This window comes from Jaculus jaculus, chromosome 9, assembly GCF_020740685.1.
Source record: "Jaculus jaculus isolate mJacJac1 chromosome 9, mJacJac1.mat.Y.cur, whole genome shotgun sequence".
NCBI lineage: Eukaryota > Metazoa > Chordata > Mammalia > Rodentia > Dipodidae > Jaculus > Jaculus jaculus.
In genome coordinates this window covers 126780178-126794583 of record NC_059110.1, presented here as the reverse complement: position 1 = coordinate 126794583, position 14406 = coordinate 126780178, and the positions used below count along the sequence as shown (strand labels likewise).

The 14406-nt window shown below is 53.9% G+C and overlaps 1 protein-coding gene across 1 annotated transcript; it reads left to right on the top strand.

Moving 5' to 3' along the window:
• Positions 1-10111: 10111 nt before the first annotated feature.
• On the top strand, positions 10112-14063 carry Sox9 (SRY-box transcription factor 9). The gene is made up of 3 exons (XM_045159242.1): positions 10112-10911; positions 11703-11956; positions 12517-14063. The coding sequence occupies exons 1-3, from the start codon at positions 10481-10483 to the stop codon at positions 13389-13391; spliced, it is 1560 nt and encodes a 519-aa protein (XP_045015177.1). The 5' UTR covers positions 10112-10480; the 3' UTR covers positions 13392-14063.
• The last annotated feature ends 343 nt before the right edge of the window (positions 14064-14406 follow it).

The following is a 14406-nucleotide window of genomic DNA, read 5'->3' as shown; positions in this document are numbered from 1 at the left end:
CCCATCCCTCCTTTTCCCAGGAGGGGGTGGGGAGGGACCTATACTTCAGGGGCCCTGGGGACCACAGTCCCAGGAGCCATTTGAGAGTGATTAGCGTGAAGATTTCAGGTAAGTTCATCCACATATACACACATGCACACACACGCATGCACACACATACACACACACATATGTACATACATATATGTATAATGCATTCACACACACACACACACACACACACACGCACACACGCCTGCTTCTGCAAATGAACAGCAGAGATCAGAGCACACAGCACACTTTCCAGAAAGGATGGAGTGGAGAGATTGCTTAGTGGTTAAGGAGCTTGCCTGCAAAGACTAAGGACCCAGGTTCAATTCCCCAGTACCCCCATAAGCAGATGCCCAAGGTGGTACATGTATCTGGATTTAGTCTGCAGTGGATAGAGGTCCTGGCATGCCTCTCCCTCTCCCTCTTTCTCTCTCTCTGTCTCAAATAAATAGATAAATAATATTTTTGAAAAAGCAAGGAGCTGCGGAGACAGTCCAGGTAGAGGGTCACTCCTCCTGGCACCAGCACCCATCATCTGTCTTATCCACTCCTCATTCAGCCGCAGCCGCAGCACCAAGGCGCTGTGCGCTGTGCTTAGAAAAGCAAGCAGAAAAATCAGGAAGAAAAAAATATTTATTATCATTGTATATTTAGGTAGCTGGTTCTAGGGGTTTTAGAGGTTCTGATGTGTTAATAATGATTTCAGTTTGTGGTTTGATTGTTTTCTCAAAACTTGTAAATCCAGGCCAGAAATGTAGAAAGACTGTACTCTGAAAGTTTTATAGCCATAATTCCAAACATTCTCCCAAGGAGTGTGGGCTGGTACTCTTTCTTACAGGAAGAAAGCAGAGGGTAAGACATTTAGAAGGTACCAGGGCAAGGGCCAATCTGTGCGTGGCACACGTTTTGAAAGGAAACAGAAAACATGCCATAAAATGACCAAATGTCTCCATGTTTGATGCCAAAAACCCCACTATTAGCTATTCACTGCTCTGACGACATCTTGGCAATCATTCCTTCAGTGAGTGTTTGTTCACCAGACTATGTGATAGTTAATATTGACTGTCGATGTAAACAATTGTGAGGGAGGTTCTTGATTGGGCTAACTGAGGCAGGAAAGCCACCTTAGCCTTGGGCTGTGTAAGACGATGGCGCTCACCGGCCGACATCAGCCAGCTCCCTCTGCTCTTCCCCTCGGTGCTGGACTGAACAAGAGCCGCTCCTGCCCCTGCTCCTTCCCCTCCACGATAGCACATGTAAGCCAAAACAAACCCTTCCTCCCCTAAACTGATTTTTGTCAGGTGAGAAAGCTACGTGATATGCATGTGGCACATTGACAGCAGATACAAGGAGGGAGATCACAGTTTAGTGGTGGCCTTACACAGACAAACAGCACTTTACCTGAGTTCAGTCTCCCTCAGAACCCACATAAAAAGCCAGACCCTGTGACAAGCATCTCTAATCCCAGCATGACTGTGCCAAGAGACAGAAGGTAGCTTCTAGACCAGCTAGTCTGATGAACATAGGGGTGAGTAAGGAGAGACCCTGCCTCAAGCAAGGGAGAAGGCAAGAACTGACATCAGAGGTCCTTTGACCCCCACACACATGCTGTGGCACGTGAGCACCCCCCTCCCCCGTCCACATGGGAAGGAAGAAAAAGGGGAGAGGGAGGGAGGCAGGCAGGGGGAGAGAGGTCAGGAGGGAGGCAGGGAAGGAAGAAAGGAGGGAAGGACTAAAAGGAAACAAGAAAAGAAATAAGGGGCTGGAGAGATGTCTTAGGGGTTAAGGTGCTTGCCTGAGAAGCCTAAGGGTCCATGTTTGACTCTCCAGGTCCCACATAAGCCAGACACACAAGGTGACTCAAGTATGCAAGGTCGCACATGCGCACAAGGGGATGAACGCGTCTGGAGTTCGACTGCAGTGGCTGGAGGCCCTGGTGTGCCAATTCTCTCTCTCTTTCTGTCTGTCTCTCTCTCTCTCTCATAAAAGGAAAGTCCAGTCTGTTGGGCTTACCTCAAAAAAACAAAAATAAGAAAGGGAGGGATGGAGGGAAGGAATGAAAGAGGAAGGGAGAGGAGGATTGGAAGGAAGCCTGCCAAAAGGTGAAGGATGGGAAAGCACGGTGCACTGCGCATCCACCCTTAACGATAAAGGATAAGTCAATACTTCAATCCCGGATTTTCCAGAACCAAAAGAGAAACTAATCTTTGCCTGAGCTCATACTTAACTCTTCCCAGCAGGCAACATTATTCCCACTTCCTGGTTTCTCAAAACATCAAGCCCCATGGGCAGAAGTGAAGTTGCAATGTGCAGATACCCAAAGAAAGAAGAAGGGCCGGGAGAAGCGGCCAGCCCTGCAGCCTCGTGACCCCACACCGGGTTCAGTGGGCTACAGCGAGGCACACACCCCTCTGCCCACCCCTGACTGAGGCAGGCCAGTGAGCTCAGAGCAAATACCCTGCTGATGTCACCCTGCAGGCTGGCCTTCCTCAGACCCAAGTTCCCAGAGGAGAGTCTGAAGCAGGGAAACCTCTGGCATGCCAGGAAAAGGCAAAGCAGTTACTGACCCTCCCTTTGGGCTGCGTCTGAAGGGGAGGAGCAGCTCGGAACCACTCTGCAACCCCACCTTCCCGGGCCCGGGGCCGGAACCACAGTGTTCAGCCCACTGGGCCTTGGGCCTGTGCCACCCTCTCCTCCCCTAGATTTCTTTGCTTTTGGAAAGTCATCTGGAAACTGTCATCACCATGGTGCTGGTTGGCAGATGTCCCCAAGAAGAGAGGGAAGCCTACCACACGCCACACAGCATTTCTGGGCATGGACCAAGAGGGGGTGGGGCGGGGTGGCAGAGAAGGTGGCTCTGAAGACCTGTTACGTGTGTGACATTTAGGAGTCAGGGACCCCTTCTCACCCACGTTTTGCTTGCTGCACAGTGATCCTCCGTGGGCCTGAAAGGACAGGGTACAGTCTATGCTTTGGGGTCCGGAAGAGTCCGTGACAAGGAGCATCTCAGAGCCCAGGAGAGGAAGAGGAGCCAGCCCAGGCCGGTCCTGGCAGAAAGCAGGACCGCATGTGAATTAGTAGTGTGACCAGAGGCTGCTCTCTCTCCCTCTCTCCTTCTCTCTCTCTCTCTCTCTCTCTCTCTCTGTCTCTCTCTCTCTCTCAGCTCAAACAATAGTCACTGATTTACTCGGGGAAAGGTTTCATTCTGTGCGTACTGGGAGAGAGGTGGGAAGTGGAAGAGAGGCCGAGGAAGGCAGGACAGAGGGAACAGGAAGTGTCCATCATGTGGTGCTCGGTCTGCCCAGAACTCAGTTTCTTCAGCTATAACCCAACAGAAAACTTTACCGAGTTACTCACCCTGTCCCCCCCAACCAACCCCCAGTTCCTGCCCAGCCTGTGGTCAGTCAGCCAAACCGTGCAAAACTGCAATCCCTCCTGAGCAGCTGCCCATGACTCAGCCTATGTCTTACATGGTTGGGGTTCAGATGAAAGCTCTATTGAGGTTTCTCTCTGGAGATACTGAAGAGAAGCCCTTGGGGTAAGAGGATGCTGGAGGCCTGAGGGGAAGGCCTGGATGTCGTGTCCATGAATGAAGTTCACTCAGATACCTGTGTTCCCACCAAAGGGACAGCAACCCAAAGTCAAGGCACCACCTTCCTCCTGGCAGCCCACGGAAGCACCTCAACCTGCCATATGTCTCCAGGGCTTTACACAACCTGGTGGCAAAAGAAAGATTCAGCACCCAGATCCCTGGTCTTATTGTGACTTCTGCCCTCCAAGATGCCAGATCCTGTCTCAGCAGTAAGCACGCTGTGGCTAGGTCCGGATCTGGAGACGGTGCTCTCCCTGGGCAGCCCTCTGGAGCTGACAGTTTGGTAAGTTGGATGGGCAGCTAGAGAGGCTGCTTCGGCCCAAAGCCCAAGCTCTGTGTCCTGTCAGACCCTCCCAGATGGCACTGCCAACCTGGAAATTGGAGAAGAAAAAGAAACAGGTCCAGTCCTAACACAGCCTGACTTCTCCCAAAGAGGTAAATATAGTCCATCCTAAAAAGCTCCACTAGTTAGCTGGGAGTCGACATGTTCAGCCTGATACCTGGGGAGTTTCATCAAGGTGGGAAACCCGAGCCCAGTCTTAACCCAGACCACACAGCAAGGCTCTGGAGTGGGGGTGGGGGGCGGGGAGAGAAGAAAAGGACAAGGACGTGGTGGAGCAGGTCTCTAACCCCAGCACTCAGGAGGCACAGGTGGGAGCATCACTGTGAGTTCGAGGCCACCCTGAGAGTATATAGTGTATTCCAGGTCAGCCTGTGCTAGACTGAGACCCTACCTCAAAGCACTCGAAAAAAGGGGGGAAAGGAGGAGAAAGCTGAGAAGATGAGAAAAAAGAGAGGGGAGAAGGAGAAAGGAAGAAGAGAGGGATAGAGATGGAAGGAAGGGGAAAAAAGAAGGGAAGGAGGGAGGAAGGAAAAGGAAAAGACAGAAAGAAGGAAGGAAGGAAGGAAAGAGGGAGGGAGGGAGAAAAGAGAGAAAAGAAAAGGAAAGAAGACAGGAAAGGGAAGGAAAAAAGGAAAGGAAGAAATGAGAATGCCTGGGACAGGTCAGAAATCAACCGTTCCTTGCCTTTCACAGAAATTGGGTATAAGGTAATCTCTTCAGCCACAAACACCAGGACATTCCTTTGAAATAAACAACGAAGAGATGGCTCAGCTGTTTAGGTGCTTGCTTGCAAAGCCTGAAGTTCTGGGTTTGATTCCCCAGGATCCACGTAAAGCCACCTCTACAGAGCAGTGCATGCAGTGGCACGAGGCCTTGGCATATCTCCTCTCTCTCTCTCTCTCTCACATTGTAAATAAATAAAATATTTTAAAAATAATAATGAGCAGACTGAAAGCCCAGCACACCCCCAGTTCCTGGGGCCCCCGTTGTTAGAAGCCCCGGGCTCTTGAACATAAACCTGACCCTGCTGCGTGATTCCTGACCTCGAGGTTCCGAGGATCACCGGTAGCCAGAGCCCTCAACGTCATGATGGCACTCTCACAGGGCATCCCAGAAGCTGAGGACTGACCTATGACCCCCGTCTTCATGGGGCCCAATGCTGGAGCTCTGGCTGGGAATTATCAGGGGTTGTGTGGCTTGCCTCCACCCACCCCAAACCCAAGATGCACCCCCAAAGCAGCCAAAAGGAAGCTCAGTGTGGCCCAGGAGGAAATTAGGGTGAAACAGAGAAGTGTCCAGTGTCTTCCCGGGTCCTGGGGCAGCATGGTGGTGCCTTCACTGTGACAGCAGCCTATCCTTTTCCACTATTAACGGTGGAAACATGGAAAACCTCGCCAGCCTTTAAGGGATATCTTGGAGGGAAGAACTGATTAGAAAACCTGGGAAGAAACCCCTCCCATAGGAGACCCTGCAAAACCGTTCTGAGAGCGTAGGGTCTCTAGCTGGGCCCCCTCCCAAGCCTGACACCCCTTACATGGAGAGATGGTGGGGGAGAGGAAGGGAGGGGTGGGCGCCCGGGTGCATCTGTGAAACTCCCAGGGCCCAAGTGCGAGCCAAGCTCCTGCTGGCATTCTGCTGCCCCGCGCCTATGTCACTTTTGTTTTGAAGAGCACCTTGCTAAGAGGAGGAAAACTGGGGATGGGCAAAGGAAGTATACCACCGCAGGGTGTTCTGGGAACTCTTGGAAGGGGCCCACACAAACCCCAGGCTCCCCAGTAGCACCAGTAAGGATCAAAACCCAGGGATGAAAACCACACCCTGTGGGGAGTGCAGGCCGCCCACCCTCACTCCGTCTCCCCTCCCAGGTTCAACTGCCCCGGACGAGCCAGCCCAGCTGGTTTCTGGCTTTGGCTCCAGTCCTCACCCTCGGGGGTCCTGCTGGGTCACTGCCATCACCGATGCTCCTCGACTTGGCCAGGTCACTTGGGGGCAAGTTGGCTGCTCACACCGGCTCACACACCTCCCGGCCGGCTCATCCTCGCTTCCTCTTAGAAAACAGAAGAGGCAGGTTTTGGGGGGAAGGATGAAGTGTGCCTTTTACCTGCAGTTTTAGCGGGGGCTGGAATTACACAGTGCTGGGTAAAGGTACACATCAGACAACCTCCCAAAGCCGTATGCCAACCCGTTTGGGGAGAAATGGACACGAAATATACTCGCTAAGGCGATTAAGGGAATGTGTTGTGGCTGTTTAGTCTGACCACTGGGATTCTCTCTCTTTCTCCCTCTCTCTCTATCTCTCTCACACACACATACACGCATACGCACACACATACAGAGGGAGAAAGAGTGAGAGGCAAAAATGTCCAAAGGTCACATTGATGTGGATATTTACCACGCACTTACGAAGCAAAACAACAACAACAACAAAAAAAAAACCCTCTTTGCTGTTTTTATCCAGCCCAGTGCCAGTCTCGGTCTTATCTGCCGCTCCTTTGCTCGCTTGTAAAGGAAACAGGCTAGAAAAAGCCAAGAAACAGCAAACATTGCAAACACCCAGCGAAAAGTGCAGACACGGCGGGGCAGCGTCTGAAAGCCCCGCGCGCGGGGACCTCAGTGCCCTGCCAGCGCCTGGCTTGCGGAATCGCCTCCCAGAGAAGACGGAAGGAGATATCCCTTCCGGTGATCACCACCGTAGATATCCCCGTCCAGGGCTGAGGTCCAGGGATATGTGACCTTGCTGACAACGGATTTAAACAGGGTCCCCCACTTTTGCGAAGAAACGTGGGTAGTGCACAGAGGTTTCGATCCTTAATTCTCCAGGAATAAAAAAAGTGTACCTAATGTCATCCCCCGCCTCATCTCCCCCCCACCCCCAACCACCTTTCCACAACTACCGGAGCCCTCGAAGTGCCCTGTGCCAACTCCGCACGCGCGCGTCCCCACACTCGCGTGCGCCAGGAGGGAAGACTGGCGGCCCCCCTGGGGAAATTGAGCCCGGCGCCAGTCCCAGACGATGCCAGAGGGAGAAGGGGGGCACGTCCTGGACCCCAGCTTTCCAAGGTCCTCCCTGGGGATCTATTCACACCTCCGCGTCTCTGCTCCTAGAGGTAGACCTCACAAAGATGGCTTTATAGCCCATACCCCAAGTCGTGAAGTCCCTTTAAGTCACCTGCCCAGCGTCTTGGCCGTGGTCCTCTCCCTTCCTCACACCCACCACTCCGGGAGATCGTGGACCCCAAGGCTTTTAGCGTGGTTTCCCCTGTCTGGAACCTGCACATTGGGAACGGGTTTCTTTTCCCAGCCTAACCCTGAGGTCCCCTCGCCGGACACTGCCACGTGTCTTTCCAGGGCAGGAAGGAGAGGTCGGGGTTAACACCAGAACGTCAGGACAAAGTGGGCCACGTCCCTGCATGGGAGTGGGCGCTCAGGGCCCTGGAAGAAATGCGGACCCAGCCAGCCACTCTCAAACTTCGAGTACCCCACATGCCAGACTAGACCTGAACTTGGCACGCGGGCAAAAACATCTAGTGGCTGGGTGGGTGGGTGAGTGGGTGGGGGGAGGGAGGCTATCAGTCTCCTGGCCTCAGTCTCCCTCCCAGTTCTGCGCAGAAGCATCTCCCATCCTGCCCCATTTCCTATGGACCCGCTTCCCAGGTTACCCGAACCAGGCTGCGGGGGACAAGGATCCGCACAGGAGGGATTCCCGCACAGACGACTCTCGGCCGCAAGCCGTGCGGATCCACGGAAACCCCGCACCACCGCCCTCGCCACCCCGCGCGGCCCGCGCCGCCGCCGCCAAAGCTTGCCCGCAGCTCCTCGCAGTTCCAGGCAGTTCCTGGGCTTTTGGCGCCCCCTCTGGATGGTGCCTAAAATTGCAATGCATTTTTAATGCGACTGTTTGTAAGTTTTCAAAAAAAAGATTCAAAAATAGAAAATTCTTGCATCATGGTTCAGAAAATATAAGAAGCTCTATAGTTTTCTATTTTAAAAAATGCTGTTATTCTTTGTATACCTCATTACAGAACTTGAGCTGACGACATATGTAAGCTTGTAAGTACTTATGGACAAATATTTAGTGAAAGATTACAAAATATCTGACAATCATAATCGTTTTCGTTGTCTTTGTGCCAGTAAACATGCTAATTACACTAACATACAACTCTTGGCTTAGTATATCTGCCCAGTAGTGTCGGGTCTCCTAAGTCAGGTGTGTGCAAATCACACTTACTTTACACATGCCGCCACCCAGGACAGAGACCTGGCTATACACTACGAGGAACTTGCTCCTCGGCCCCCTTAAAAAAGGACTATGTTTTTGTTTTGTTTTGCTTTGTTTTTCCTTAAACGTTCTGAGCGAAATCAGAGCTATGGATGAATACAAGGCTATGGCTTTCGTGTCTCTTAAACTCGTAAACAAGCTATAACGTACTAGAGACACAATGTGGGTAGCATTCGTTTCAAAGGAATACTCCTACCGAACTGAGTCGTGACATTATCACGAACACATTTTCCTATAACAAATGCCCACTTCGGAAGAAAACGAGGGAATATGAGATTTTCACAAACACTTTTTTTAAAAGAGGGATTCATTTAAATCTTGTAATACTGCATTTGGTAAATTAGAAGGGTGAAAAAAAATCAATGTTGGATATGTGGGCCGACTTACAATTGTCAGTAATTTAAATAAGTCCAAGACGAAGTTTTTGCAAGGACTAGAAAGGGGGGATTTAAAATTAAAAAGCTTTACACGGTGGAATGTTGGTCGTTTGTGATTCTGTGGGCATGTAACCCTCGGGCGACTAAGAATTTCGTTCTCTTCCAGAACAGATAATTCCGCCCTTACTCAACGTGGCTCTAAGAGTAAACACCAAAACTGGGCTCCAGCCACACTCGAAGGGCGCCGGAGACACCTCCCCGGCCTCTCCCAGGTCTCCCACCTGTGTGCGATTCTCAAAGGCCGGCGACTAAAGTCCGCTTCGCCCCTCCAGGTGTCCCTTTAAAGCAGAGCGAAGGCAGGGGAGCCGCGCGGCGCCTCCAAAGTGTCCCTTTTTTGTTCTCCTCCGGGGTACCCGTTTATGTCATTTTACAATCCAAATGACGGGCCTCGGCCGGGGATGGGGGGTGGTGGGAGGTCGCAGGGTCACTTTTGCACACTTGGATCTCAAAGTCAGAGCAGTTTGCAAAGCTCTTTCCAGTGACAACTCCTGTGACTCAGCTAGGACTCAAGGACAGGCGTCAAAGTCGTTAGTAACCCGGTCGCTGAGGGGCGACCAGGCTTGGCAGTGGGGGGGGGGGGGCAATCCTGAAAAGGACTTGTCAGAGTTCAAGGTCGGTGTGTGGCCCGCAGGACGGCGGGGGCCGGGACAGCGCCGTGGACGGCGGCGTCCTTCGTGGAGGCTGACCTTCGGTTTTCATAGATCCCCCCCACACACACACTTGCGAAAGTGCACGGAGCCTCCAGCCGCCGCAAAGGCCCTCGGCGAACCAGAGCATGTTAATCTATTTAGATGGATTATTGCTGAGGAACAGCGGGCGTTGAGTCACACAGACACATTTGCTTCAAAAGATCATTTCTAAGCAGTTTTGGAACGGGGTAGACTCGGGCGCAGAAACGAGGTTGGGGAGCCGCTGCAAACTCGAGAGCAGTCCCGGGTAGCGCGGAGAGAGCAGTGAAAAGAAATGAGAGGGGGTGGGGAGGGGTCCCAGTCTAGACACACGCGCGGTCACACACACACACACACACACACACACACAAGCGCGGTCACACACACGCTCGAGCGCGCGCGCGCGTACACACACAAGCAAAGATTCGCGCCGAGACGGTACCAAAACTGTGACATTCCGACGGCAAAGCAAACTTACTCGGACATCCCGGGTCCCCCGCCTTCCCCGCGGCGCCCCCCATCCTCCCTCCCTCCCTTCACCCCCACCCAACCATCCACCCTCGGGCTGCGCTCCCCTCCCTTCTCCTCCCCTTGGGTCTTGTCACCCAACCCAGCGCCACAACCCTCCTCCCCCTCCTCCAAAACCGGGTCCAATCAGCTGCTTGCCAACCCGGGTGACTGCCGAGCCGTGATTGGCCCGACGTCTCTAAGGTGAGGAGGAGTATTTATTAAAGAGACCCTGGGCTGCTTGGAGAGCCGAGAGCGGAGCTCGGAACTGCCTAGAAACTTCTGCTGGGGCGACGGCTTGTCAGTTTCACTCCGGGAACTTTTCTTTGCCGGAGGAGAAGAGAAGGGGCGCAAGTGCCCCCCCCACACACACTTGAGCGTCCTTTCTTTCCCCTCCTCCTCTTCTCCTCTCCGAGTCGCCGTCCCCATTTGGAGCGGACAGCTGCGCGCGCGGGCCACCCAGAGCCTTGGCGCGGTGCTCGGCTCTGCAGCCAGGTGACGCGCCAGCCTCCCCCGGAGCCGCTCGCTCCACGTCCGCGTCCGGGCAGCCGAGGGAAAGAGGAGCCTCAGCCGCCTCGGCTTTGTCGCCTTTTCCGGCCACCCGCCCCAGCCCCGGGCCCGCGTATGAATCTCCTGGACCCCTTCATGAAGATGACCGACGAGCAAGACAAGGGCCTGTCCGGCGCCCCCAGCCCCACCATGTCCGAGGACTCGGCCGGCTCGCCGTGTCCTTCGGGCTCGGGCTCCGACACCGAGAACACGCGACCTCAGGAGAACACATTCCCCAAGGGGGAGCCGGACCTGAAGAAGGAGAGCGAGGAGGACAAATTCCCCGTGTGCATCCGCGAGGCGGTCAGCCAGGTGCTCAAGGGCTACGACTGGACGCTGGTGCCCATGCCCGTGCGCGTCAACGGCTCGAGCAAGAACAAGCCGCACGTCAAGAGGCCCATGAACGCCTTCATGGTGTGGGCGCAGGCGGCGCGCAGGAAGCTGGCCGACCAGTACCCGCATCTGCACAACGCCGAGCTCAGCAAGACGCTGGGCAAGCTGTGGAGGTGAGTGCCCGCGGGCGCACGCGCGGGGCTTGGCTGGGCACCTCGGGGGGCGCGAGCTGCGCGCACCGTGGGGACCCCGCCCCCCGACGCAGGGAGCCGCGGACCACCCCCCCCCCGCGCGCTTCCCCGAGGCTGCGGACCGCCGGAGTGGGAGGTGGACGAGAAGGAACTGGCTCGGAGTTTGAGAAAGTTCTGGGGATTGCTCCCGTGGGGAGGGGGGTGGACGTGGAAGGAGACCGCCGAGCAATGGTGGGGGAACTGCATGATCGCCTTGAAGTTAAGTTAGCAATCACCCCCCCTCCGTCGGGCAGCCCTCCATCCAAAGAGATGCTTGAAGTGGGGGAGTAACACGGGTTGGAGGAAACCCTGGGCAGGATTTCGGGGGCGGGGGCAGGCTACTAAAAAGAAGCGGGCCGTGGAGGGACAGGGGAGCTTCTTGTATCTTAAGTGGATTTTCGTAATTTTTTTTTTTAAAACAAGGTTTTGGGAGGGTGGGTGACTCCGGTAGCCGCGGCCGTGGGGAGCTATTCTCATCTCTCCAGTTTCCAAAATAGAAAGCAAGGGAGGGGGCGGGGCAAAGAGAGACCGCTCTGTCCGGCAGAACTTTGGTTGATGGGGTTTTTTCTTTTTTATTTTTTTTTTTTAAGAAAAGTTATGAGTCGCTCCTAGTGGATGGTCAGCAGACGGGGGAGGGAGGAGCGGGTAGGAAGGAAGCGGAGGGGTGAGGAACTGACAGCTCCCCAACTTGTACTGACTCCCCCCTTCTCCCCTCTTCTCTGCCCCCCCCCCAGACTGTTGAACGAGAGCGAGAAGCGGCCCTTCGTGGAGGAGGCGGAGCGGCTGCGCGTGCAGCACAAGAAGGACCACCCGGATTACAAGTACCAGCCGCGGCGGAGGAAGTCGGTGAAGAACGGGCAGGCGGAGGCCGAGGAGCCCACCGAGCAGACGCACATCTCCCCCAACGCCATCTTCAAGGCGCTGCAGGCCGACTCCCCGCACTCCTCGTCCGGCATGAGCGAGGTGCATTCGCCCGGCGAGCACTCCGGTGAGTCCGGCCTCCCCGCTCCGGAGAGCCACTTTGCGCTCGGGGCGAGAGGGGACCTGGAGTCCTCGGCGCGTCACCCCGCTCCCCTGCCCGCGCGCGCGCACCTCCACCAAGTCAACCCCTGCATCCTTTTTTTTTTTTTTTTTTGCTTTAGTATTCTTATTATTGTTGCAAGGTTAAAAAAAAGTCTTTACAACTTTAAGAAACGTCCCCTTTCCTGTGCTACTCCACCCCAAAGGCACACACAGGGCTCTCCTACAAGTAGTAATTTGGCCTTCCGGAGAACCCTGGGGGCCTCCTCAGACCCTCCTCTGATAAAAAGGCTGGCCAGTGTGTACCCGCGGGTTAATTATTTGGTGACTTATCGCTGGTGCAACGCGCCTCCTGAACGGGCGCAGGTCCTTATGACACCTTAGCAACCGGGGAGGGGGTCCCTGGAGAGGTCCCAAGACCAAGGACTTTGCACCCCCTAAAATAAATGAATAAATAATAAATATCCTTGCAGTTTTTTTTTTTTAAGTTTATTTTTGTGGTCTGTTTTTCTCTTTTATTGCCTGCAGGGCAATCGCAGGGCCCGCCGACCCCACCCACCACTCCCAAAACCGACGTGCAGCCGGGCAAAGTTGATCTGAAGCGGGAGGGGCGCCCCCTGGCCGAGGGGGGACGACAGCCCCCCATCGACTTCCGCGACGTGGACATCGGCGAGCTGAGCAGCGACGTCATCTCCAACATCGAGACCTTCGACGTCAACGAATTCGACCAGTACCTGCCGCCCAATGGTCACCCGGGGGTGCCGGCCACGCACGGCCAGGTCACTTACACGGGGAGCTACGGGATCAGCAGCAGCGCGAGCGCAGCGACCCCCGCGGGGGCAGGTCACGTGTGGATGTCCAAGCAGCAGGCGCCGCCCCCGCCGCCGCCGCCGCCGCAGCAGCCCCCGCCGCCGCCGCCGCAGGCGCCTCCGCAGCAGCCGGGCGGGCCGCAGCCGCCGCAGCCCGCCGCCCCGCAGCCGCCGCCGCCGCCGCCGCAGCCGCAGGCGCACGCGCTGACCCCGCTGAGCAGCGAGCCGGGCCAGGCGCAGCGCACGCACATCAAGACCGAGCAGCTGAGCCCCAGCCACTACAGCGAGCAGCAGCAGCATTCCCCGCAGCAGCAGATCGCCTACAGCCCCTTCAACCTCCCGCACTACGGCGCCTCCTACCCGCCCATCACCCGCTCCCAGTACGACTACAGCGACCACCAGAACTCGGGCTCCTACTACAGCCACGCCGCGGGCCAGGGTTCGGGGCTCTACTCCACCTTCACCTACATGAACCCGGCCCAGCGTCCCATGTACACCCCCATCGCTGACACCTCCGGGGTGCCTTCCATCCCGCAGACCCACAGCCCCCAGCACTGGGAACAACCTGTCTACACACAGCTCACCAGACCCTGAGGGGGGACACCTTGGAAACAGAGGCCATTGGGTGACCGAGATGATGGTGAAAAAAATAATAATAATAATAACCGAAGATGTCAAGAAACAACCTGAGATTCCTTTGGACAGTTTGTTCTTGTTTTGTTTTGTTTCTTGTTCCCGTTTGCTTAAAGACTTCGTAAGCTAAAGACAAAAAAAAAAAAAAAAAGTAATTAAAAAAAAAAAAAAGCAAAGCTCAAAGTCCAGGACAGAGACAGCATCCCGAATGCGAGAAACTGGCCTTTGCTCATTCCGAGTAAGCCTGGAAGGACGATGGAGAATCCTACTACCCAAATGCTCAATCTCCCTGCCTTGTTTAGACTTTGTAATTATTTTTTAGCAGTAATTAAAGAAAAAAAAAAGTCCTCTGTGAGGAATATTCTCTATTTTAAATATTTTTAGTATGTACTGTGTATGATTCATTACCATTTTGAGGGGATTTATACATATTTTAGATAAAAATATTAAATGCTATTTTTCCAACAGCTAAACTATTCTTAGTTGAACAGTTTGCCCTAGCTTTTCTCGCAACCAGAGTATTTTTGTACAGATTTGCTTTTCTCCTACAAAAACAAGATTTTTTTGCAAAAAAAAAAAGCGTGTCATTTTATGAACATTAAAAAACACAAAGAGTTGTGTTATGTGATCGATTTTCAGTGTGAGCTTTGAATAATTTCTCAGGCTTTCCAATACCAAGAAGAGCGGCCTTATAAAGAAACATGAAAGCCTTCTTTTGCAGAAATGAGAGTAAACAAATAGGTAGGGAAGCATTGGTAAGCCTTATCATATTCATATATATATACATACATACATACATATATATATATATATATATATGTATGTATGTATTTTTGAACAAGCGGAAAGCAAACACCTTGAGCCTTAAAACCTAGCTGCTGTCCTTAAAATAGGCCCTGTGCTTCCTCTGATTGTTGGCTGTAGTCTAAAAAGAAAACAGACGGCAAGCAAAGGGGCCCAAATCTGCAAGGGGAAC